This window comes from Salvelinus alpinus, chromosome 7 (genome assembly GCF_045679555.1).
Source record: "Salvelinus alpinus chromosome 7, SLU_Salpinus.1, whole genome shotgun sequence".
Lineage (NCBI taxonomy): Eukaryota > Metazoa > Chordata > Actinopteri > Salmoniformes > Salmonidae > Salvelinus > Salvelinus alpinus.
Window position 1 is genome coordinate 29,291,887 of NC_092092.1, and position 27,453 is coordinate 29,319,339.

The 27,453-nt window shown below is 45.2% G+C and overlaps 1 protein-coding gene across 6 annotated transcripts in view; it reads right to left on the bottom strand.

The window, feature by feature from the left end:
• Positions 1–5,459: 5,459 nt before the first annotated feature.
• mrtfab (myocardin related transcription factor Ab) overlaps positions 5,460–27,453 on the bottom strand; it is a 48,278-nt gene continuing 26,284 nt past the window's right edge. For 5 of the 6 annotated variants that reach the window (XM_071408715.1, XM_071408716.1, XM_071408712.1 and 2 more), the window contains 15 exons: positions 19,310–19,375; positions 17,278–17,333; positions 17,010–17,085; positions 16,615–16,782; positions 16,134–16,291; positions 15,846–15,974; positions 15,460–15,716; positions 15,088–15,256; positions 13,203–14,438; positions 12,704–12,916; positions 8,858–8,974; positions 8,509–8,652; positions 8,264–8,353; positions 7,967–8,027; positions 5,460–6,920 (listed from right to left, as the gene is read on the bottom strand). In XM_071408715.1, coding sequence (XP_071264816.1) covers positions 6,397–6,920; positions 7,967–8,027; positions 8,264–8,353; positions 8,509–8,652; positions 8,858–8,974; positions 12,704–12,916; positions 13,203–14,438; positions 15,088–15,256; positions 15,460–15,716; positions 15,846–15,974; positions 16,134–16,291; positions 16,615–16,782; positions 17,010–17,085; positions 17,278–17,333; positions 19,310–19,375 — 3,464 coding nt within the window. In that variant the 3' untranslated portion in view covers positions 5,460–6,396. The remainder of the gene's footprint in view (positions 6,921–7,966; positions 8,028–8,263; positions 8,354–8,508; positions 8,653–8,857; positions 8,975–12,703; positions 12,917–13,202; positions 14,439–15,087; positions 15,257–15,459; positions 15,717–15,845; positions 15,975–16,133; positions 16,292–16,614; positions 16,783–17,009; positions 17,086–17,277; positions 17,334–19,309; positions 19,376–27,453) is intronic. The other variant, XM_071408713.1, reaches the window with a different exon arrangement.

A 27,453-nucleotide genomic window follows, 5' to 3' on the forward strand; every position in this document is an offset into this window, starting at 1 on the left:
TTTGAAAAAAACGTCAAAATCTTGGAGCAGAGGCAAAGCAAAGAAGAGACTCAGGGTTCTGGTTGTCTGTGCTGAAGTGGTGGTGATGGAGTTAGTAGTTGGTAGTGGGGTGTTGGGGATGGGAATTACTGTAACTATAGGGGAAAATACATTCACACATTCAGGTGTTGGAGATCAATGAATATGACCAGCAAAATGTAAAGACTCTGCCTCCTGCAGTCTATACCACCATGTGTGGTTTATTGGCAACAGTTCAACCCTACATATTGTTTAACCACAGATTATTTCTCTCCTGGTTCAAGCCCATGGACATTGTTGTGATCCTGTAGGATCCCAATCAATTAATGGTTAGTAATTCCCATAATTGACTCACAAAATCTTCCCAATTACATCTCCACCTTGTCCCATTGTGTTAGGGTTGGAGCCCAGGAGCGTTATGCCAATGACACAAGAGTCAATTAACTGATATTAAAATCATGACACCTTCCCTCTTAACCCAACTCTCACCATGGCCTTTCTAAATGAAGGTTCCAAATGATACATTGACTCTAGATTAATTACCATGAGAGTGAATTACAATAATGATAATTCACCTTAAGGGTGATGCAATAATTTTGGATTGTCTGTATTGTAGGGATGTGTTTTGAATTGTGATTATGTAATTCGGTAATGAACGGATACTGCTTTTTAACCCTAGCCTCGGCTTACAGACGTTCTCGTTTGTTCGGAACCCTAACGCTAACTTCATGTCCACACCCCGGTTTAACCCTAACCCTAGTCATAACCCTAACTTTAACTCTAACCCTAGTCATAACCCTAACTTTAACCCTAGTCATAACCCTAACTTTAACCCTAACCCTAGTCATAACCCTAACTTTAACCCTAGTCATAACCCTAACTTTAATTCTAACCCTAGTCATAACCCTAACTTTAACCCTAACCCTAACTTTAACACTAGCTTTATGTCCACACCCGGATCAACCATAACCCTAACAAAGGTGACAGAGCAGCATACAGATGTACACCAACAATGTGCAAACAAACAACAGATAATTAACTGTGCAAGGGTGCCTGTCTACCCTCTACATGTCTATACAGTATCGTAGACTATACCTAGCCGTCAGTCAACCTGCCGGTCAGTTTACTATCGGTCTCCCATATGCTCATGAATATTCATAGATGTACCATGGTGACACTACAGTAGTGTAACTCGCCAGTCATTGTCAGCAGTATGCAACACACCACTCCCCTCTCATTCCATCACAGCAGCCCAGAATTACAATTTTCCTCTGTGCGTATGTATGCGCAAGTCTCCCCACCCCCTCACTCCTTCCCCACATTCTCTTCTCTCTCTCTCACACACACACAGAGAGAACTAAATGAAAAAAATCTAAAACTGGCTATAATCAGAGCATTGCGTAACTCATACAGTTTAGCTGTCCAGAGGTTATGTTAATAAAGACATACTTGCTTAACTGGTCAATTCTTGGCAGAGCCAACTCACTAAATTGACGACCGGGTTGGAGTACTTTTTGAACTTTTACAAACTCTGGTTTTAAGCTACACCATCCAAAACCTCAGTAAACACAGTGGAGGTGTTTGATTGATTTTTCCTTTGAGGAAATGGATATTGTTTTTTGTCGTTACTAATCCATTCGATATGATGACACTAAAAGTACACCTATGCAGTATGTCCAAAATTCATAGCATTATATTAACTGCTGTGAATATGCAACTATCATACTGAATAAGATCATGAGCAAAATATCAAGATTGGGCAGCCTGTGGGGCAGCCCCTGTCTATCTCCCTCCCCTTATTGTCAATTCCCAGCACATCCCAGGACTCAGGTGATGCAGACCAGACTCCATGAAGCTTTATGAGCTAAAAAGCCCCAGGATCAAAACACAGCAAGTGTGAGCTCAGAGGGAGGGGTGGTGTGTGTTTTCAGGACTCAAAGCTGTCCCCTGAAACAGGGTTTCCCAAAGAGAGCGGACAGCGTAAGTATGTGCAGAGGGAGAAATTGGGAGAATTAGTTGAAATTCATCGATGTGGATAATACAGTATCTGCATGAAGTAATAGGAGGGTGGGGGAAATGTGTGTTCGTGTGTTGGGGAGGTTAGAAAATGTCCTACGCTTAGACGTTGCTGACGCCTGACAGGCCTTACAACGCCTGGATAGGCATTTTAAGTATCAGCTAACCACGTTTGTCAGTCGATGACACACAACGCAACCATTGGTTGTTGTGTCACCTCGCCTTAGCCGTGGAACCCACCATTCATGTTTTAGCTACAGGACCAATTACATCCAGACCTGCTGATTCTGTTGCAGAGTAAAAGAAGTCTCTCTCACGTGCTTTAATATTTCTGGTAATTTGTCATGAAAAAAATGCACATACTGAAACAGATGGGTGATGGAATTTATTAGCAATGTCTGCACCATGTCTGTGTGTGTAGAGAGAGAGGGTCTAGAATGCACGCTGAAACCCCATGATAAGCCCTGTAAGGAGAAGAAAAAGGTTAAATGACAAAATGGTATGAGGTGCCCCCAAACTAACTGTCTGAAGAGATTAGAGGGAGATGTATTTAATTAGAAGCGAGTGAAGGTAAGGACACTGGGTGAGACCCGGGCTGAGTGAGACCCGGGCTGCATCTCAAATGGCACTAGGGTTGAATATCTTCCAGGTATTTTACAAATCATTTTTCTCCTGGGTAACCTGGTATTCCCCGCCAAAGCTGTTAGTGCCATTCAAAAGCATTATACAGTATATAAATAGGCCTATGCATGGATTTGATCAAAGCTTTGATATATACATATACAGTGCATTAGCAAAGTATTCAGACCCCTCCCCTTTTCCACTTTGTTACGTTTCAGGTTTGTTCTAAAATGGATGAAAATGTATTTCAAACAAAAAACTCAAATATCACATTTACATAAGTATTCAGACCCTTTACTCAGTACTTTGTTGAAGCACCTTTGATAGCGATTACAGGCACACCTGTATTTTGGGGAGTTTCTCCCATTCTTCTCTGCAGATCCTCTCAAGCCCTGTCAGGTTGGATGGGGAGCGTCGCTGCACAGCTATTTTAGGTTTCTCTAGAGATGTTCGATCGGGTTCAAGTCCGGGCTCTGGCTGGGCCACTCAAGGGCATTCAGAGACTTGTCCCGAAGCCACTCCTGTGTTGTCTTGGCTGTGTGCTTAGGGTCATTGTACTGTTGGAAGGTGAACCTTCGCCCCAGTCTGAGGTCCTGAGCAGGTATTCATCAAGGTTCGCTCTGTACTTTGCTCCGTTAACCTTTCCCTTGATCCTGACTAGTCTCCCAGTCCCTGCTGCTGAAAAACATCCCCACAGCATGATGCTGCCACCACCATGCTTCACCGTAGGGATGGTGCCAGGTTTCCTCCAGGCGTGACGCTTGGCATTCCGGCCAAAGAGTTTAATCAAACCATGGCCCTTCTCCCCCGATTGCTCAGTTTGGCCGGGCGACCAACTCTAGGAAGAGTCTTGGTAGTTCCAAACTTCTTCTATTTAAGAATGATGGAGGCCACGGTGTTCTTGGAGACCTTCAATGCTGCAGAAATGTTTTGGTACCCTTCCCCAGATCTGTGCTTTGACACAAAACTGTCTTGGACTTCTATGGATAATCCTTCGATCTCATGGCTTGGTTTCTGCTCTGACATGCACTGTCAACTGTGGGGCCTTATATAGACAGGTGTGCCTTTCCCAAATCATGTCCAATCAATTTAATTTACCACAGTTGGACCCCAATCAAGTTGTAGAAACATCTCAAGGATGATCAATGGAAATAGGATGCAGCTGAGCTCAATTTCAAGTCTCGTAGAAAAGGGTCTGAATAATTATATAAATAAGGTATGTTTTTAAAAAATTTGCTAACATTTCTAAAAACATGTTCGCTTTGTCATTATGGGGTATTGTGTGTAGATTGATGAGGACATTTATGTAATCCATTTTAGAATAAGGCTGTAACGTAACAAAATGTGGAAAAAGGGTAGGGGTCTGAATACTTTCCGAATGCACTGTATAGGGCTATATATCAAACTAGAACAGTATCATCTATTTTGGATGCAATTTTAATGAAGTTGATGCAGAAAGAAAGGCTGCAGGAGTGCTTGTACTGCTGTAAAGCAACGATAGAGTTACAGGCTGTTATAACAACTCTGGCTGCAATTAAAAAAAAAAAAGTTAAATCTTTACAACTAAAAGATACCAGATGCAGATGGGTAAATTATACGTGCATTCGGTCTTTATATTACTGTAGCATAGACTATGCTGCAGCAAATGCAGGCCTACCTGTCACAAGAGAACAAATGATTAGATTAGTCTACATCAGGGGTGGGCAACTCCAGTCCTAGAGGGCCTGATTGGTGTCACACTTTTTCTCCATCTCTAGCAAACACAGCTGATTGCATTCTAAATTGAAGATCATGATTAGGTGATTATTGGAGTTAGGTGTGTTAGCTGGGGCTGGGGCAAAACTGTGATACCAATCAGGCCCTCGAGGACTGGCATTGCCCACCCCTGGTCTACATGCATTGTGAACTGCGCTCCATACTGAGATGGGCTGTCTGTCCCCACCCTGAGCATTGATTGATCATGCAGAGAAGCCAGATTTAGGCATTGTATATCATTTAAGTTCCATTTCACGCCTTGCTGTCCTTAGAAATAATTTATTATAATTTTTTTTTTTAATTCTCCAGGGAAAAGGGAATGTTTTTGGGTGGTAAATCCTCATACATCTCAGTAACCAGGTTCCCACCATTTAACCCTAAAAGGCACCCTATTCCCTATATAGTGCACTACTTCTGACCTAGGCCTATTCAACTCTGGTCAAAAGTAGTGCACTGTATAGTGTTATGGAATATGTTAACCTGCACACTACCACTTCCACTCAATTCCCCCAGGGGGCAGCAGCAACCTTGTCCAAGTGCTGAGCCTGATTGATAAGCACACAAGAGCTGCCAATTCAGGTGGTCAGTCAGTGTCCCAGCTGGTAAGCCGTGAGGCTGCTGGGTTCGTTTGGTGGCCATGATTTGCAATCTTGAGTTTAGGCATGCCTGTTTTCCTTTTTGTATCAATTTGTTTCTGTCACCATCTGAACATAATAATCAGCTTGGGCTTGTCGACCCAATGTAATCAAGACACTGCTGGACCTAAGGTAAGGTTGCCATCTCTCTGGGCACATGTGCATCCAAAGCAGTCCTCAAATGCTGATTTCTCACATAAATGTACACATTCATTTAGGTTAAAAGACCACTTAACTAGGCCTAAAAAAAAAGTGCAGTTGATCTGTGATGGGTACTCTCAAGCTGTATTTTGTCAATGATAATGTCGCCCTCCAGTGGCTATATCCAGTACCATAAAAACTGTACCAAGGTATAGACAGTCACCAAATCAGTGTGCATTTACAAAAGGTTATGGTATAATAAAAACACACACATTTTCAAGTTTTCATTGAATCTTTTATATATATTTTTTTCATATAAAATGACACGGTCCAAGTTGTTTGGAAACCAAGCCATGACCACTTTATTCCCCACCTGCTATTCTATGCAACTGGGAAGAAAAATATGGACAATCAATAATACACCCCCCACATACAGAAATGCATAGTGGTCTAGCAAACACCTCCAGTAACTGCCTCCTCCAATGAGGTTCATTTCACTAATTGGGGTGCGTTCAATTCAATACAACGTTTGCTACGTTGCGTGGCGGTTTGTAGTGAACGACACGCTTCCCCAAAACGGCGTGTACCGTTCAACAGCCTTTGATGTACGTTTGCTTCTGTTTGGATAGTGCAGCGAGGTGTGGTTGATCAATATGGGTGTGACCATTTAAAAATCGTAAAAACTCGTGCAGCACACACCATACACAATCTCCCTCTGGGCCACCATAATCAACCCGCTTTTCCACTGGTCGTTCAGTACAGTGCAGTTTCCGTTGAGCTAAACATTAAATACCATTGTAAACGCTCCTCTGGTTTGCATCAATGCACCAATGAGGCTTGTTCATTACAGCTTTCCACCAATCAGTGGTGCAGGCACCACGGACACTTTGGGTCTGTCCTCCACTGGTATTACCCTTTGTCACCATAAGTGTGTGTCATAGACCAAGCTCCACTAATGCAGTACCACCTCTCACCCACTGCCTCTGATCTAAAGTCAGTTGTGGTCACTAGCCTGTCCAACTAGAGTGAATGCAGGGCAAGGCCCCCGGTCTCAGTGAATGATGAATGATGCTGGGCCAGTGAACCTCCAGAGTGGTGGACCTGCTTATCGAGTAAGAGTGTTTGCGTGAGAGAGATAAGAGCCTGTACGCAGTATGCGTGAGCGTGTGTCTTTGTGTGTGATTCTTTACCACTCCTCACTCCGTAGAAGCTACAAACAGGAGTCCCAGTGCAGAGTGAGGTCTGAGCTGTCCAGAAAGTCTACTGAGAACACACTGGGGAGCGTGTGGGGGCCCAGAGGGGCAAGACTCGTTCCCCCTCCACCTCCCATGGAGATGTCTAGCCAGTCCATGCTGTCCAGGGCTGGGTCCCCGAAGTCAAGCCCTGCTGGGTGGGGGGAGAAGCCCAGGTCACTGGTGTCCATGTCCATCGGGGAGGGGGGATGGTCCAGGATGCTGGAGGTGCTCAGCATTTGGCTGTGGAGGTCGTCAATCAAAGTCAGGCCACCGTCAGGCTCCACTCCCAGGAGGGGCGTGCCGGTGGTGCTCTCCAGGAAATCCTCCAGACGACTACTTCCTGGGCAGGGCAATGGCTGCTGGGAGGGCAGGGCGGGTAGGGAGGGCTCCGGGGGGGGTGTGGGTGGCGACAGGTGAAGAGGGGAAGAGGGAGGGGTGGGGGGGTTGGAGTGGAGGAGGGCCAGGGAAGGGTCTGGGTTTGCTCGGAATCCAGAGATTTCTGGGTGGAGAAGAGAAAGCATAAATATTAACAATTATTAAACAAATGGGTTGGCGCTCATGTATTGGCAGTAACCGGCCACGCTCGTGCGCAAATTGATTTTGTCCCCCCACACCAAACGCGATCATGGCACGCAGGTTGAAATATCAAAACAAACTCTGAACCAATTATATTTATTTGGGTACAGGTCGAAAATCATTAAACATTTATGGAAATTTAGCTAGCTAGCTTGCTGTTGCTAGCTAATTTGTCCTGGGATATAAACATTGAGTTGTTACTTTACCTGAAATGCACCACGTCCTCTACTCTGACAATTAATCCACACATAAAACGGTCAACCGAATCGTTTCTAGTCATCTCTCCTCCTTCCAGGCCTTTTCTCGTTTGGACTTTATATTGCGATTGGCATCTAACTTTCATAGTTACCATGACAACCGACCAAACTCAGTTAATCTTTCAATCACCCACGCGGGTATCTGCTTCTATAAACCAAATGAGGAGATGGCACGCTGGTATCTGCTTCTATAAACCAAATGAGGAGATGGCACGCGGGTATCTGCTTCTATAAACCAAATGAGGAGATGGCACGCTGGTATCTGCTTCTATAAACCAAATGAGGAGATGGCACGCGGGTATCTGCTTCTATAAACCAAATGAGGAGATGGCACGCTGGTATCTGCTTCTATAAACCAAATGAGGAGATGGCACGCTGGTATCTGCTTCTATAAACCAAATGAGGAGATGGCACGCGGGTATCTGCTTCTATAAACCAAATGAGGAGATGGCACGCGGGTATCTGCTTCTATAAACCAAATGAGGAGATGGCACGCTGGTATCTGCTTCTATAAACCAAATGAGGAGATGGGAGAAGCAGGATTTTAACCGCGTTCAGCGTCACAAATAGAACTGACTTCTATTTTAGCACTTGGCAACACAGACTCATTGGCGCACGCGACGTGAGCGGTGTGGTCAGCATGTAAGACATTATGAAGATAAGTGTGAGTGTTGTGTGTGAGTGTTGTGTGTACACTGCTCTGTTCGATTACCTCCACTCTTCAAGAGGATGTCAAACAGGTCGTCCATCTGTTGACTGCTCAGGCCGTTCTCCTGGGGGCAGAGAAGACATTTAGTACAGTTTACAGTACTCATGGCTGTTTAACAAAACCGGCAAACATGTACAGTACTATAAAATCAACAACATACTGAGCAAATTTGAGATGAGACCAATGCTAACAGATGGACAGAGAAAATGAGAGAAAATAAAAGATGGAAGAGAAAAATAATGGACAGGAAAGACATGGATAGACATGTGCAGAGGGACATGGCAGGAGTGAAGGGCATACTTTGAGGCGTTGAGTGGAGGAGAAAGAGGTCTGTTTAGGAGAGGGAGGGGTGAACAAAGTGTGCCGGTCAAAAGTGGGACACACTTCTCTCTGAAAGGGTGGAAGGAGAGAAAAAAGAAAGAATGAGGGAAGGGGAAAGGAAATGGGCTACAAAGAAAGAATAAATGCAAGTAAAATCTTTTAAAAAAGACAAATATGAGATGATATTGGACATGCCATGAATGATCATTGCATAATTGGTCTACCTTGAGGAAGGGGGAACCGGTGCTTTGGCTTTCAGACGAGTTGGACACCTCGTCAAAGAAAGGATGGAGATTGGGCGGAGCGGAGACAGACTGACTCGGCTCTGGCACTCCATTGGTCTCCAGATGTAGACCCGCCTTCTGTTCCTGAAGGAGAGAAAAAGGACAGTGATGATTTTAAGAGTATTGCCTGACAGCGACAGCTACAATTGTGTGTGTGTGTGTGTGTGTGTGTGTGTGTGTGTGTGTGTGTGTGTGTGTGTGTGTGTGTGTGTGTGTGTGTGTGTGTGTGTGAGAGAGAGAGAGAGAGAGCAGACCTTGTATTTGCCTTGATTTGTTGTAACTCTCATACCTTTTTGATAGGCTGGTTGACAGGGCCTGGTTGTAACTGTTGTTTTGATTGAGTGTCGGAGCTGAGTATCTCAGCTGGGGATTGGCTGGGGAGTTTGCTTGTAGTTGACTGCAATCGCTAGAGGACGAAATAGGGAGATTGAATTCACCATTAAACATTGATGGATTTTGATGAAGCTGGCCCGAGTGCATGGAGTTTGCGCCGGGTGAAAAATGATTGCATTTGTTTTGGACCAAGCTGCATCCCTGGTGTGAGCCCCGCTCTGGCCGACGTTGAAATCGGCAGAAAAAACAAGTGACGTCGTTTAAGCATGTGGAGTAATGAGTAGGATTTCACATGCAAAAGTGATGACTTCTGATAATGCTTTATGTGCCTTTCCAATGAAAACTAACATATTTTACGTTTTTGAACGATACATAAGGCTGCCTTGTTGACAATATGACTGGGAGAGTCAAAATGCAAGCAAAGATCTCCCGCTCAGATAAAAAAAGAATACATGACTTAAAAAACATAAGCCTATGCAACATTAACCAATTAAAAATAGTTCTGAGGTTTGTGCAGTAAGCTATAGTCCCAATACATTATCACTGCATATTGATTAGGCTTGAATTTCCTTGCCAATGTTGTTCTTCTCAGACCATTTTGAAATTATACCACCCCCTCCCCCCCAAAAAAATTATATGATCACACTGGTAATACAGTTGTGGCCATAAATATTTGCACCCTTGCACCATTTCTTCCAGAAAACTGTTGAAATTAAAAAATATATACAGTGGGGTGAACAAGTATTTGATACACTGCCGATTTTGCGGGTTTTCCTACTTACAAAGCATGTAGAGGTCTGTAATTTTTTATCATAGGTACACTTCAACTGTGAGAGACAGAATCTAAAACAAAAATCCAGAAAATCACATTGTATGATTTTTAAGTAATTCATTTTCATTTTATTGCATGACATAAGTATTTGATCACCTACCAACCAGTAAGAATTCCGGCTCTCACAGACCTGTTAGTTTTTCTTTAAGAAGCCCTCCTGTTCTCCATTCATTACCTGTATTAACTGCACCTGTTTGAACTAGTTACCTGTATAAAAGACACCTGTCCACACACTCAATCAAACAGACTCCAACCTCTCCACAATGGCCAAGACCAGAAAGCTGTGTAAGGACATCAGGGATAAAATTGTAGACCTGCACAAGGCTGGGATGGGCTACAGGACAACAGGCAAGCAGCTTGGTGAGAAGGCAACAACTGTTGGCGCAATTATTAGAAAATGGAAGAAGTTCAAGATGACGGTCAATCACCCTCGGTCTGGGGTTCCATGCAAGATCTTACCTCGTGGGGCATCAATGATCATGAGGAAGGTAGGGATCAGCCCGGAACTACACTGCAGGACCTGGTCAATGACCTGAAGAGAGCTGGGACCACAGTCTCAAAGAAAACCATTAGTAACGCACTACGCCGTCATGGATTAAAATCCTGCAGCGCACGCAAGGTCCCCCTGCTCAAGCCAGCGCATGTCCAGGCCCGTCTGAAGGTTGCCAATGACCATCTGGATGATCCAGAGGAGGAATGGGAGAAGGTCATGTGGTCTGATGAGACAAGAATAGAGCTTTTTGGTCTAAACTCCACTCCCCGTGTTTGGTGGAAGAAGAAGGATGAGTACAACCCCAAGAACACCATCCCAACCGTGAAGCATAGAGGTGGAAACATCATTCTTTGGGGATGCTTTTCTGCAAAGGGGACAGGACGACTGCACCGTATTGAGGGGAGGATGGATGGGGCCATGTATCGCGAGATCTTGGCCAACAACCTCCTTACCTCAGTAAGAGCATTGAAGATGGGTCGTGGCTGGGTCTTCCAGCATGACAACGACCCGAAACACACAGCCAGGGCAACTAAGAAGTGGCTCCGTAAGAAGCATCTCAAGGTCCTGGAGTGGCCTAGCCAGTCTCCAGACCTGAACCCAATAGAAAATCTTTGGAGGGAGCTGAAAGTCCGTATTACCCAGCGACAGCCCCGAAAGCTGAAGGATCTGGAGAAGGTCTATATGGAGGAGTGGGCCAAAATCCCTGCTGCAGTGTGTGCAAACCTGGTCAAGAACTACAGGAAACGTATGATCTGTAATTGCAAACAAAGGTTTCTGTACCAAATATTAAGTTCTGCTTTTCTGATGTATCAAATACTTATGTCATGCAATAAAATGCAAATTAACTACATAAAAATCATACAATGTGATTTTCTGGATTTTTGTTTTAGATTCCGTCTCTCACAATTGAAGTGTACCTATGATAAAAATTACAGACCTCTACATGCTTTGTAAGTAGGAAAACCTGCAAAATCGGCAGTGTATCAAATACTTGTTCTCCCCACTGTATATATATTTACTAAGAAATACTAAAATGTCAGAGACAATATTATTGGCACCTTCTAGAAGTAGTTAGAAATAATTAGATTTCAAGCAGGTGACTCTCCTTTACTTTGGAATTGAACTCACTTCTGGTGATTTGCAGGTGCCTGCAATATAAAAGTCACTCATTCAAACAGTTTGAATAGAGAAAAGTACTAATTCTCCTGTTTTGTGTCACTGTGTGTACTGCAATGAGCATGGAGAAAAGAAAAGCAGAGAATTATCTGAGGAGGTCAGACAGAAGATTGTAGCCAAGCATGGACAATCTCAAGGTTACAACTCCATCTCCAGAGACCTTGGTGTTCCTGTTTCCACTGTACATAATGTTATCAAGATGTTTAAAGGCCCATGCCACTGTAGCCAACCTCCCTGGACGTGGCTGCAAGAGAAAACTCGATGGAAGATTGGTGCAGGAAGCCTAGGGTGTCAATGCCATTTCTGTTTATTTTCTTATTTAAATGGATATATTGAGTTCTGAAAGAAAAACTAAGATTCTGTATTTGTCGAGTCTCTCTCTAGCCATGGTTTTCAAAGTTTTGAAATCTCACATGATCAACTTTGCTGTGCGTACATAGCTTCTTTTTACAGTTTATGTTGCGAGGAAGCTGCAGACACTGATCTTAGCTATCTGATTGGCCAGCAGTAGCCCTATAGATGCACTTGATTTGCTCTCTGGGCCTGCTGGGTAGGCAGAGTTCTACCTTCAGACATGAAATGGTTCAAAATTGGAACACTTTGCCTTCCCGGCGCTAGGGCTGTTGAATCAAGTGCACCTGCTTTCAACAGCGTGAAACGAATAACAAAAAATAGGAACGCAAGGCTTTATCGTTGTTGTTTTTTTACAGAAATGTTTGGTGATCGACTACGAATGGCTTGGAGATTGACCAGTCGATCGGTTGGTGACCACTGTACTAAGCTATATGGAATTGTTTTAAGAAGGTCATACCAAAGATCATTTAGCTGTTTGATTTACTGCTATTAGCCCAGACAAACGCATCAAATAACGGATTCACTACATGGAACAACAGATATTCCCTTAAACAAATCTAAAGGAAGTTTGTTCTGAAGTGTCGGTCCTATATCCGAGAGATACACTATACATACAAAAGTATGTAGACACCCCTTCAAATTAGTGTATTTGGCTATTTCAACTACACAGAAGTGTGCAGAAGTGCAATTGGCGGATACGGTGGACTGAGACGCATCCCGATGCAAAAAAACATGTCTCTAGCTTAAACTGACAAGAGTTTTATGTGGATTTTTGTATTATGCTAACTTGATTTCCAACGAGGCCACGGACATCCAACCGAGGGGGTTAAAAGGACAAAACAGCTCAGAGCAATTTTACTGCACTGTGCTACCATCTTTCACAATCATTTTACCTCTTAACATAGAGATCTGTAACACTTATTAGCAGATTTCCAGCGTAACTGTACCTGCAGTGTGATGCGTTGTGATCCACTAGTTTTGCCCAATGAGGTCACGCCGTTCTGGCCCTCTGCATTGTGATTGGTCAGTGCTATCAGGTAGTGGTTACCGTTGCCGTCGGTGACAAGGGTGGGCGTGGTGCCCGACTTGAGGAGGTCCAATGAGAAGGTCTGGGCGGGGACCTGGGTGCCATTCTGTTGGCCGATGAAGACTGGAGTGACCTGGAGAGAATAGGAGTAGAGAACAGACATATTCAAACCAACGGCCCAACAGAGATGGGGAAGAGACAGACTTGGTTCCAAACCCAGGTCTTTGCCCGCTGAGGTAAAGAATAGTCTTCAGGTTTCAGACACATTTATTCCGTTAAATATGCATGTATGGTTTCAGACAAGGTTATTCTGTTAAATATTAAATATGTACCTGATGTGCGGTGACTGTCTTCAGTGTGTATACCTATACCGTAGATCTATAGACTGTACGATATAGATCTGTAATGACTGAATGTACCTGTTGTGTGGTGACGGTCTGACTCAGTTGTTTGTTCTGCTGCTGTCTCTGGGCCTGTCTCTGCTGCTTCCTCTGCTGGGCCTGCAGCTGTTTGTGCTGCAGCTGGAGCTGTTTCTGCTGGGTCTGCTGGATGATCAGTTGCTGCAGCTGCTGCTGTTGCTGGAGTAACAACTGAGCTGATGTCTTCTGCTGCTGCATCTGCTGTGTCTGTTGTTGCTGTTTTTGTTGCTGGAGCTGTTGGGACTGCTGTTGTTGTGTCTGCTGTTGTTGTTGTGTCTGAAGTAGTTGTTGTGTCTGTTGTTGAACCTGTATCCGGTGGATCTGCTGCAGTTTGAGCAGAGTCTGCTGGGAGCACTGTGTCGGCTGAGGCTGTCCCTTAGGCTGAGCTTCGTCCACTCCCTCCATCTCTTCTTGCGTCTCTACCTCCGTCTTGACCCTCACCATCTCTCCGTTGGTGAGAGCGGGATGGAGAATGGCTGAGGCTTTGATAGAGGTAGTTTTGGTTTGGGCCTCCTGAGCATAACCGTTTACCACCACACCCTGCATCTCTTTCAATCCTGTCTGTTTCCCGTGCTCCAGTTGCGAGCGCAGGGTCTCCACCAGCCTCTGTTTCTGCCTCAGCATGCGTGTCAGCTCCTCGATCTGCTTGTCCTTCTCCTGGAGCAACTGGTCCTTGTCCAAAGGGGCTCCTGAGGGCTCCTGAGGCGCGGTGGGTGAAAGCCGAGACTGGGAGAAGCTGCAGGTGGGTAAGTGACCCTGGTTCTCCTCTTTGATGGAGGCTGGGGAAGGGTGCAGGCTGAGCTGGGTCAGGGGAGAGCTCACCATCTCCCCGAATAAGTCTCCATTACAGCTGGTCTCGTCGGGGCTCATTACCGCCAGCGACCGTTCTGACGGGGTGGGAGACACAGGAGGGGAGGAGTACGTACTCCCAAACCTCATAATACGGGCTGGAGCAGCACTCTGAGCCAATGAGAAAGCGGGTATCTTCCCGCCTGCCTCTCCTGATTGGTGGGTGATGGTATTGGTCCCGGCATGGGGGGGGGCAGAGATGGTGATGGCTGCAGGTTGGGTTGAGGCATGCTGTGGGGTTGGTAGGCTGGGTTTAGGGGTTACAGTCGCAGTAACACCACCTCCACCATTCTGCTCCTGGTAGTTCCTCAGCCTCTCGATCAGGTCCATCTTAGTGCCAGACACGGTCAGACCCCGCAGTTTCAGCTCCTGTTTCAGCTCAGCAACCTGGAGGGGAGAAGAAGAGTTATGATTCTGATCCTTACCCCCTTATTAAGTACACACATATATATATATATATATACACACACACACACACAAAAGTATGTGCACACTCCATTCAAATTAGTGGATTCGGCTATTTCAGCAACACCCGTTACTGACAGGTGTATGAAATCGAGCACACAGCCATGCAATCTCCATAGTAAAACATTGACAGTAGAATGGCCTTACTGAAGAGCTCAGTGACTTTCAACCTGGCACCGTCATAGGATGCAACCTTTCCAACAAGTCAGTTCGTCAAATTTCTGCCCTGCTAGAGCTGCCCTAGTCAACTGTAAGTGCTGTTATTGTGAAGTGGAAACGTCTAGGAGCAACAACGTCTCAGCCGCGAAGTGGTAGGCCACACAAGCTCACAGAACGGCACCGCTGAGTGCTGACCTCGGCTGCAACACTCACTACCAAGTTCCAAACTGCCTCTGGAAGCAAGATCAGCACTAGAACTGCTCGTCGGCAGCCGCACGCAGCCTAAGATCACAATGCGCAATGCCAAGCGTCCGTTTGAGTGGTGTAAAGCTTGCCGCCATTGGACTCTGGAGCAGTGGAAATGCGTTCTCTCGAGTGATGAATCACGCTTCACCATCTGGCATCTACTCACTTTGAAGTCATCCAGGTTGGCTGGTAGCGTCAAAGGTTTGGCCCCTCCCACAGGGGTTTGGCTCTGACGACTTGGCCCATGCTGATTGGAAGGGGCCGGGGTCGTCGGGGGAACACTGCGTGAAGGGGAGGGGCCGGGGTTTGTTGAAGTTGACTGCTCTGCAGGTGGTCTGAGGAGAAACAAGAAACAGAGAAGTGAGTCCACACGCACACAACCACGCACACAGGGTGGCACAGTCGCCTTCACACACAAAACCACATGCCATTAAACAGCATGGAGTGAATTATGTGATTCCTCTTATTTTCAAAACACACATCGTCAATTCCAATCCCAACACACACACACACACACCCCTTTCCCTCACACACTCACTTGGGTGGTGCTGGGAGGATGGTGTGGTAGTTGTAGTGCTGCTGCTGCTGCTGGTTGAGGATCTGCAGCTGGAGGAAGAGCTGCTGCTGGTGGAGGATCTTGGCGTAGGTGGAGTCCAGCTGAGGGGGAGGCTCCCGGTCAGCCTTCTGGTCCGGAGGGATGTACTGGTGGTACTTCAGCTTCTTCACCTTGGGCTTCACGTCTTTGGACTTCTTAGGCCTCTGGGAGAGGCGCTCCAAGCTGGGCTTGGACTGGAACTGAGAGAGTTACAGTAGATGGAGGGATCGATAGAGTGAGCGTAAGATATGATTGCTTGTATACAGAAAGTATTACATTCCAACCTTCATAGCAAGATATTCAGACTAACAACAGGGGATGTCCCTCACCTTGGTTTGACCACTGGCAGGGCGGGAAGCAACCGGCGTCACTGTCCCATTGGTCAGCTTCTGTCGTTGCAAGGAGTCATGGTCATTCAGCAACAGCGGAGGAGGGGGAGGAGGGACCTGGGTAAGAAACTAAGAAAACATCTGATTGGTCAGTTGAAGCGCCAATAATGGGACAACTCATGTGATTACTTGTCTATGTAAGCATGTGCGAAAACCATTGGCTTCATCTCCATTCTGTGGCTATAAGTACTGTACAAAAATAAAAAACATTTTTAGAATGATCTGTACCTGTGAGGGGGACATGTCCCTGTTCTGAGTGAGCATGTCGGAGGGGGACAGCTGGGAGACAGGGCCCAGTGGAGAGTCGTGATTGGCTAGAGTGTCCGGAGAAAACGCATCACTGCTGTCCTCGTCCAATGAGGACTCTCCTGCACCCTTTGGAGAATCTGTGTGTGATAGAGATTTATTAAACCTCTATTTCACCAAACAAATGATCTTCTACAAAAACTAGTTGGTAAGTTGTGAGGTTCAGTATCACTACAACAAACATCTATATTTCAAACTATGAGATTAGTAATTGGCAATACACCAAGAGGCGATTGCCAAACCAGAATGACTAATGATGGTCTCACAGTCTCCACCATGAGGATTTAGCAATAACAATGTCCTGACACCAGTTCAGTACTGTGACATTGTGATATTGCAATGATAACATTTTGAGGAACATTTGAACTGTGTGTGTATTGCAGTAGACAGTGTGTGTCCATACCCAGTAGTGAGTGTTGCAGAGGACAGTCCAGGTCTACAGGCAGGATGTTCTTGTGGATGAGCTCTATAGGACCAGGTCTGTGGGAGATCTTATCATTGAGGTCATCAGCCAGCCTGGCCCTCTTCAGCTGCAGCTGCTTGGCCTGCAGAGACGGCTCTGCTGACGTCTCTGTGTGAAGAGAAATACACACACGGTTTCACAAGGATGTCCAGACACGACTCAATTAGGTACACAAAGTCCTCAAAGAAGTGCATAACTGAACATACTTATGTATATAGAGCAACACAAACAGACGTGGTATAGTTGGCTCAATGTAACCACGTCGAGAAGTAGTGTGAGAGTGTAGTCCTGTGGTGTAGTTTTGTGGTGATCAGAGAGGGGGCGCTGTGACTCACCCTCCAGTATGTGCATCCTAACCAGCTCTGAGCGCTCAGGACGACTCCTGATCTTCCTCTTCAGATAGTCCTCAGTCTGGAAGGGAGGAGAGGAGGGTGGGAGAAGAGAGAGTGCGAAGAAAGGGAGAGATGAAAGAAGTATGGGAGAGGAGAAGGGTGGAAAAGGAGAGAGAGAGAGTGATGAGTGTTGTCTCAGAGAGAGGACGCAGTTCAACAAAGACTGCACATATTGAACTACAGAAAGAAAGACCGACGTGGAGAGACTCACCCTGGCTCTCTCCAGACTCCTCCGCTGCTCGTGGAAGGCTGCCGGACTCTTCAGTGCTGTGGACAGTGAGGGAAAGAGGGAGAAACGACGAAGGAAGAGAGAATGAACAAAGGAGTACAGACTATGCTGTGAGCTCTTCACCACCACTGGAGATTGCCAGTGTGAGAACACACGCTCAAAGCAGAACTCTATACGAAAAGGTCAAAGGAGTTATATACACCAAACAGTAAGAGAAAATAGAACCGTATGTTTTTGTATTGACTGGTGCGTGACCTGTTTCAGCAGAACAGTGAAGGAGGAACAGCCTGCTATAGTATGAGAGAGGTCTACGCCTGAGAACAATCGAATAAAGATCTGAATTACAGATCAGACAGGATCTTTAAGGAGGGGAGGACAGATGAGAGAGAGGAGTGATGGAACAACTTTCTGAGAGGGGGACTTTCTACATCCATCACTCTTCAAATGTATTGGTCCTCAGCATGTCCGTGTGTGTGTACTTTGTGTGTGTGTGTGTGTGTACTTTGTGTGTGTGTACTTTGTGTACTTTGTGTGTGTACTTTGTGTGTGTGTGTGTGTACTTTGTGTGTGTGTGTGTGTGTACTTTGTGTGTGTGTGTGTGTACTTTGTGTGTGTGTGTGTGTGTATTTTGTGTGTGTGTGTGTGTGTGTGTGTGTTTTGTGTGTGTGTGTGTGTGTGTGTGTGTGTGTGTGTGTGTGTGTGTGTGTGTGACTAAGCATCTCACCCCAGCAGCCCCCATCAAAACACAAATGTGGACATACACGTAAGCACACAAACATACATGCCAAAACAAGTACAAGACACACACAGTGGAAAGTTGAAGAGGATGATGGAGGGACACTGGAGATTTCCTCATCACATCACATGTGTGTGTGTGTGTGTGTGTGTCCATTGTGGGACGTAATGCTGGCTTACAGGAAGGGGTCAAGCCAGAGGTTAGGAGGTCAACCGGGAGGATGGGGTCACAGACTAGCAGGCCTAAATATTGGCCTAACCACTCATATCAAGTCAACATTTGTCTCCAAATACATGCAAATGGATCATGGAGGATCCTGTATACTCTGTAATTCACTCTTATTTATATATCCAACTGTACTGTGACTGTAAATCCATGACATGAGCACTACCGTCAACTGACAACGGTTTTACCGTCAAGGCCCTGTATTCTGCTATAGCCTTGGGCCATATTCATAACAAGTGACTTATAAAGGTTGGGTTGTAATGCCTCCCCCACAGGAAGACAACCTGATCCTCAGTAATCTGGACTAATCTGGAATAAAGTCCTGTATGTATGTTTGTCTGTGCAGGGTAACTGTGTAGATACACAGTTCCCCTGGCCTGTTGTTGTTGTGTAATAAGAGTGGGAGCACAGAGGAGAGGCCCATCTTAGGGCCAGGTTAGCCACTTTGCACCCGAGTTGTGACCCATCGTAACTAGCCTAGCACAACCATCCGGAGCTCTCGCAAGCTTACATTCTGTTGAAGTGAAGCGAAACAAGAGTGACGCGCGGTCAGGATGGTCTTGGATCAGGCTAGGTCATAACAGAAGCAAATCCTGAATTGAAAATCGAACAGACCCCAACCCGGGTGCAGACTGAGTGCACTTGTCAAGGAGAGTCAGTGACAACGCTGTCACTGACAGTGACAATTGTGTCCTTGTTAGGGTCCTTCTGAAGGGTGCAGGTTAGGGAGTTAGTCAGCTTCTCTCTCCAGTAAGAACCGAGAGATAGCCCATGCACTTCCTCCTTCCTACAGCTGAACACTGAGTCTCTTCAGCTACTGAACAGAGCACAGAACAGGAAGTGGACACAGAAGGGGAAGCTGGCTGGCCCACTTGATAACACAACAACGCAAAAGACAACACAAATTACAACGCTAACACAACACAACAGGCCTGTCTGTCCAATGGAACCAGAACAGAAACTGTTCTGGTCAAGCATGCAGACAGTGATATTCTATTATATTTGCTGCTCTAGACAATAGAGATAAGGATAAAGAGTTTGGGCACTACTTACGTGGCATGATCCCTTGGCTGACCAGTTCCTCCCGGGTGCGTCTCTGCTGTAGTTTGAGCTGGAGGACTGCATGAGGACAGTGAGAGAGAGGTAGAGGAGAGTCAGCAACTGCCAGCATGGAAACAACAACAACAACCTCTTCAAAACAAGAGTTTCAGGTCCAGACTGCCATCCTACACTGAAGAATCCGTCTGCAGGGCAGAGAGGGTATCCTGATGTCAACAAACACAGGAGCAGACAGATAGAGCAGGACTCAATGGACAGAATCCTCGCTCTTTTTTACTTCCTCTCGCTCTTTTTATTTATTTATTTTTTGGGTATTGCAAAGAAGGGCGGAGTAGTGACATTATTACACACTTCCTGTTTCTAAACTCAAAGTGCGCTTATAAAAACACAGAAGAATGTGTGTTTGGGACAGACTCCTTGTTGCATGTACGCCTGACACATCGTTATTTCAAAGCAGGAAACATCTCTTACGTAACGACTCAGAGATACAGTCAGTCTTGTCTGTCAGCAGACTGTTTTCTCACTGTTTAACCACTTAGGTTGACCTATTCATTCACTCCTCACAGTAGCCTGTATTATCAAGCCAGCTATGGTCTACTTCCTTTAATTGTTTAAAGATTTGCAGTACAAACTATTATGTACTGCAAATCTTGCAACAATTAAAGGAAGTAGACCCTTATCAGTCTTCCAATCAGAACAACTGACCACCTAAATGACTGTGTTTGACCTTTTTGTTAACCAGGCTTTCTGGGAAACTCACCCCTGGTTTAATTATTGTATGCACTCAGGAGAGTACCAAGCCACTGCTGCATTTCTAGGAGTGGACTATTTGTTTGTCATCAGTTCCCGTCTCTATGTAGTAGGCTAGTCTCTGTGGAGCGGCCACATGCAGAGCATATATGTGTGTGTGTCTTTCTCTCTCGCCTGGTCCTTTAAGGGCAGGAGCACCTGTTAGGGAGGGCTGATACCATGACATCATCAGAAGTGCCAGGGAGTCTGAGTCTAGTCAGCTGTTCTGAGGCTGGTCTTCAATCTTACAGCATCTCAGGGAGTCTGAGTCTAGTCAGCTGTTCTGAGGCTGGTCTTCAATCTTACAGCATCTCAGGGAGTCTGAGTCTAGTCAGCTGTTCTTTTTATTTCACCTTCATTTAACCAGGTAGGCCAGTTGAGAAAAAGTTCTCATTTACAACTGCGACCTGGCCAAGATAAAGCAAAGCGACAAAAACAACACAGAGTTACACAAACAAACATATAGTCAATGACACAATATAAAAAATCTATATACAGTGTGTGCAAATGTAGAAGAGTAGGATGGTAAGGCAATAAATAGGCCATAGAAGCGAAAGAATGACAATTTAGCATTAACACTGGAGTGCTAGACGTGCAGATGATGATGTGCAAGTAGAGATACTGGGGTGCAAAAGAGCAAGAGGATAAATAACAATATGGGGATGAAGTAGTTGGGTGTGCTATTTACAGATTGGCTGTGTAAAGGTACAATGATCAGTAAGCTGCTCTGACAGCTGATGCTTAAAGTTAGAGAGGGAAATATAGGACTCCAGCTTCAGTGATTTTTGCAATTCGTTCCAGTCACTGGCAGTAGAGAACTGGAAGGAAAGGCGGCCAAAGGAAGTGTTGGCTTTGGGGGTGACCAGTGAAATATACCTGCTGGAGCGTGTGCTACGGGTGCGTGTTGCTATGGTGACCAGTGAGCTGAGATAAGGCGGTGCTTAACCTAGCAAAGACTTAGATGACCTGGAGCCAGTGGGTTTGGTGACGAATATGTAGCGAGGGCCAGCCAACGAGAGCATACAAGTCGCAGTGGTGGGTAGTATATGGGGCTTTGGTGACAAAACGGATGGCACTATGATAGACTACATCCAGTTTGCTGAGTAGAGTGTTGGAGGCTATTTTGTAAATGACATGACCGAAGTCAAGGATCGGTAGGATAGTCAGTTTTACGAGGGTATGTTTGGCAGCATGAGTGAAGGAGGCTTTGTTTGCAAAATAGGAAGCCGATTCTAGATTTAATTTTAGATTGGAGATGCTTAATGTGAGTCTGGGAGGAGAGTTTATAGTCTAACCAGACACCTAGGTATTTGTAGTTGTCCACATATTCTAAATCAGAACCATCCAGAGTAGTGATGCCAGACGCGCAGGCGGGTGCGGGCAGCAATCGGTTGAAAAGCATGCATTTAGTTTTACTAGCATTTAAAAGCAGTTGGTGGCCACGGAAGGAGTGTTGTATGGCATTGAAGCTCGTTTGGAGGTTTGTTAACACAGTGGCCAAAAAAGGGCCAGATGTATACAGAATGGTGTCTGCGTAGAGGTGGATCAGAGAACCACCAGCAGCAAGAGCGACATCATTGATATATTATACAGAGAAAAGAGTCGGCCCGAGAATTGAACCCTGTGGCACCCCCATCGAGACTACCAGAGGTCCGGACAACAGGCCCTCCGATTTGACACACTGAACTCTATCTGAGAAGTAGTTGGTGAACGAGGCGAGGCAGTCATTTGAGAAGCCAAGGCTATGGAGTCTGCCGATAAGAATGCGGTGATTGACAGAGTCGAAAGCCTTGGCCAGGTCGATGAAGACGGCTGCACAGTTCTGTCTTTTAATCGATGGCGGTTATGACATCGTTTAGGACCTTGAGCGTGGCTGAGGTGCACCCATGACAAGCTCGGAAACCAGATTGCATAGCGGAGAAGGTACGGTGGGATTCGAAATGGTTGGTGATCTGTTTGTTAACTTGGCTTTCGAAGATTTTAGAAGGGCAGGATGGATATAGGTCTAACAGTTTGGGTCTAGAGTGTCTCCCCCTTTGAAGAGGGGGATGACCGCGGCAGCTTTCCAATCTTTGGGCATCTCAGACGATACGAAAGAAAGGTTGAACAGGCTAGCAATAGGGGTTGCAACAATTTCGGCAGATAACTTTAGAAAGAGAGGGTTCAGATTGTCTAGCCCAACTGATTTGTAGGGATCCAGATTTTGCAGCTCTTTCAGAACATCAGCTGTCTGGATTTTGGTGAAGGAGAAGCAGGGGGGGGGGGGGCTTGAGCAAGTTGCTGTAGGGGATTGTTGGCCCGGGGTAGGGGTAGCCAGGTGAAATGATCGATTATCGTAGATTTATCGGTGGTGACGGTGTGTCCTAGCCTCAGTGCTGTGGGCAGCTGGGAGGAGGTGCTCTTATTCTCCATGTACTTTACAGTGTCCCAATACTTTTTAGAATTAGTGTTCAAAAAAGCTAGCCTTAGCTTTCCTAACTGACTGGGTATATTGGTTCCTGACTTCCCTGAAAAGTTGCATATCGCGGGGGCTATTCGATGCTGGTCAAAGGCAGTCAAGTCTGGGGTGAACCAAGGGCTATATCTGTTCTTAGTTCTACATTTTTTGAATGGGCCATGCTTATTTAAGATGGTGAGGAAAGCACTTTTAAAGAGCAACCAGGCATCCTCTACTGACGGGATGAGGTCAATATCCTTCCAGGATACCCTGGCCAGGTCGATTAGAAAGGCCTGCTCGCAGAAGTGTTTTAGGGAGCATTTGACAATGATGAGGGGTGGTCATTTGACCGCGAACCCATTACACATGCAGGCAATGAGGCAGTGATCGCTGAGATCCTGGTTGAAGACAGCAGAGGTGTATATCTAAGAGGGTTGTATATCTAAGCGGTTGATATCCAAGAGGGTGCTATAGAGGTTGATATCTAAGAGGGTGCCCATGGTTACGGATTTAGGGTTGTACCTGGTAGGTCCTTGATAATCTGTGTGAGATTGAGGGCATCTAGCTTAGATTGTAGGATGGCCGGGGTGTTAAGCATGTCCCAGTTTAGGTCACCTAACAGTACAAACTCTGAAGATAGATGGGGGGGCAATCAATTCACATATGGTGTCCAGGGCACAGCTGGGGGCTGAAGGTGGTCTTTAACAAGTGGCAACGGTGAGAGATTTGTTTCTTGAAAGGTGAATTTTTAAAAGTAGAAGCGCAAATTTTTTGGGCACAGACCTGTTCTGAGTCTGGCCTTCCATCTGACAGCATATCAGGGATTCTGAGTCCCTGCTGTAAGCAACGGTATTCATTTCTCTCTCTGCTCTCGCTGACACACACACACACACAAACGCACTCGAGACTCACGTGTATGTAACATAAACACACTGTTACACACATACACTTGACTCACGTGACTATGCAGACAGACAAGCGCACACACACACACACAATAACACAAACATGTGGAACGTGCCAGCCCAGGGCATGCCACACCACTTGGCACCCACAGGAAGTAAAGAGAAGAGATAGTGATTCTCTCTCCCAGAATAGATCTATCACTTCCTCACATCTCTCCCCCTTTACCCTCTCTCCTAAACTTGCTTCTTTCTTTCTTTCACAGGCTCCCTGAGGCAGGTCATTCTCAATTATTTTTCTCTTCCTCTTTCCCTGGGGAACTTCACATTTAGTATCTCACTGTAACCTTACCTCATTCTCTCTCTTTCGCACTCTCTCTCGTCATTGCCTTGCCACCCACTCCAAGCCTCCCCCTGCACTATTTCTATCCACAGACCAAGAGATCAGAAACACTATCGGAGTTTTTATTCTAAGCCAATCAAATGTTTTTATTATTCAGTTGACAGTTGTGTAAGTTCAAAGCTGCAAAAAAACATTGGTGTTGAGGCGACCCTCAGATAAACACATTTTCAATATTTTTAGTACCTTCTCAGATAAGTGATAATAAAATAATTATAATAATAAAATTAAGAGACTAATGTGCTGATATGCACACGATAGCATGACTATTTCTTGCCATTTTAAAAATATGGATTTTTCATGCTAGCAGTCATGCCTGTCATGCCTGCTTGTCACAGTCAAACAGTAGCAACATAACTTGGTGAACTAGAAGATAGATAGATTACAGGCATTCACAGCTTACATATTTATGATTTTTTTTCTTGTTTTACTGTTAAATGAACCTTGCATTGTTTTAGATAAGTCAAATTGACATTTTTGTTCCTGTTCCCAAGAAAGAAAGGTAACTGAGCTAAATGACTATCATCCCGTAGCACTCACGTCCGCCATCATGAAGTGCTTTGAGAGACTAGTCAAGGATCATATCACCTCCACCCTACCTGACACCCTAGACCCACTCCAATTTGCTTACCGCCCCAATAGGTCCACAGACGACGCAATCGCAACCACACTGCCCTAACCCATCTGGACAAGATGAATACCTATGTAAGAATGCTGTTCATCAATTACAGCTCAGCATTTAACACCATAGTACCCTCCAAACTCGTCATTAAGCTCGAGACCCTGGGTCTCGACCCCGCCCTGAGCAACTGAGTCCTGGACTTTGACGGGCCGCCCCCAGGTGGTGAGGGTAGGAAAAGACATCTCCACCCCGCTGATCCTCAACACTGGGGCCCCACAAGGGTGCGTTCTCAGCCCCCTCCTGTACTCCCTGTTCACCCATGACTGCGTGACCATGCACGCCTCCAACTCAATCATCAAGTTTGCAGACGACACTACAGTGGTAGGCTTGATTACCAACAACGACGAGACGGCCTACAGGGAGGAGGTGAGGGCCCTCGGAGTGTGGTGTCAGGAAAATAACCTCACACTCAATGTCAACAAAACAAAGGAGATGATCGTGGACTTCAGGAAACAGCAGAGGGAGCACCTCCCTATCCACATTGATGGGACAGCCTTGGAGCAGGTGGAGAGATTTAAGTTCCTCGGCGTACACATCACGGACAAACTAAAACGGTCCACCCACACAGACAGCCTGATGAAGGCGCAACAGCGCCTCTTCAACCTCAGGAAGCTAAAGAAATTTGGCTTGTCATCAAAAACACAAACTTTTACAGATGCACAATCGAGAGCATCCTGTTGGGCTGTATCACCGCCTGGTACGACAACTGCTCCGCCCACAACCGTAAGGCTCTCCAGAGGGTAGTGAGGTCTGCACAATGCATCACTGGGGGCAAACTGCCTGCCCTCCAAGACACCTACACCACCCGATGTCACAGGAAGGCCATAAAGATCATCAAGGACTACAACCACCCGAGCCACTGCCTGTTCACCCCGCTATCATCCAGAAGGCAAGGTCAGTACAGGTGCATCAAAGCTGGGACCGAGAGACTGAAAAACAGCTTCTGTTTCAAGGCCGTCAGACTGTTAAACAGCCATCACTAACATTGAGTGGCCGCTGCCAACATACTGACTCAAATCTCTAGCCACTTAATAATAAAAAATTGGATGTAATAAATGTATCACTAGTCACTTTAAACAATGCCACTTTATATAATGTTTACATACCCTACATTACTCATCTCATATGTATATACTGTACTCTATACCATCTACTGCATCTTGCCTTTCAGCCATCGCTCATCCATATATTTATATGTACATATTCTTATTCATTCCTTTAGACTTGTGTGTATAAGGTAGTTGTTGTAAAATTGTTAGATTACTCGTTAGATATTACTGCATGGTCGGAACTAGAAGCACAAGCATTTCACTCGCATTAACATCTGCAAAACATGTGTATGTGACCAATAAAATGTGTTTTGATTCATCTCAGGTGGGCTTATAGGGTGAAGAAGCCCAAAAAGCCCTCCCTCTATATAGAATGGAAATGGAAATATAGTAGTCAATATAATAAATACTAACTTTGCATAATATTGGAGTCTACAGTGAATATTTACACCCCAAAACCATTGGTTTCCAAATATTTTATGAGTAGATTTGGCTAGTTGGTCTATTTCACCATAAATCACTGTTGTTCCAATTCAGCTCAGTATGCTTTGAAACACATAGGATAGTGTGTTGATATCCCTAATAGTCAATGAACACGATGAACTAATTAACAAATTAAGAAGAATAGCAGTACAGCAAATGTGAATCAGCTTTCAGATAATTGGTTCAAAGTTGTGTTATGTTATTTGTGCAAGGCTTCATATCAACAGAATGGCTGCAGTTGTTTTGTTCTAACCCAGCAACAACACACCTGATTCAACTAATCATGTCTTGATTGAAGTATGATTAGTTTAAAATCAGGTGTGTACTGGTTGGCAAGAACAAAAGATATGATTGGACCCCCCCACCCCGATCGTTATGAGTGCTACTTTCACGATGAATAGAAATTATCAGATTATATTAATAACTTTTGGGGATATTAATATAATTTTACATAAGAAATGTCAGTTTGTACGTTTTGAAATTCATTCAAATGTATTATTTAATTTATTATTGTTTAGAACACCCATGGGCTTAAAAAGGTACATTTGGAACCCATTAAGCCCAGTCCGGACACATTTGATCAAATATTGTTATGCCTTAGTAATAAATGCTGTAAATAAAGTCATACAACTTCACAAGATTAAGCTTTCATTTTATCTCCGCTTTTCTTACAAAGATTTGGGCAGTATATGTTAGAAAAGTCTAAACTTAGATTTTGGTGACAAACTGGCAAAGACATAACAGTACCCTTCAGTTCAGACCTATATATCGATCCAAATACTAGCCCACATCTTTCCATGTCTTCATGACCACTGAAAGCAACAGACACAGTTACAACTTCCACCATATAACCTTCACCAACGAGATCCCTCTGGATCTGCAGCGGTCATATAGGAAGTAGGGCTATTTATTCGAATATTGGGACAAATCGCAACTCTGGAGAGCGAGAGAAAGTGCAGAGAGAAGATCGAACGCAGAGACAGAAAAGAAGCGGGAGGTTGGCCAACTGCTGGCCAACTTGGGCTAATCCCAGTGTGCTCATGTGTCATTAGGTCTAATAAATATGTCTGCTGACTGCCACTGTCCCCAAAGGGCCCCAGACCTGGCACAGCACCGCCCACACCTGCTGTGCACACACACACGTCAGCCTAGAAGTCTCCCTTATAAACTCGCAGGCACACACAGCAGCCTAACACTTGGCATGGCCTTTGGAACACGTCTATTTGCAAAGCACGCGGTAATGATCCTGTGAGCTCATCATTTGGACGTTAGCTTAACCATTACATAATACAACCAGGGAGTTACAGACAAACAGACATGAGGAATGACCAATGAACAGCTAATTATGGTTCATCAAATGCATCAATAAGAAAGAAGCAGGAAGAAGACGTATCAA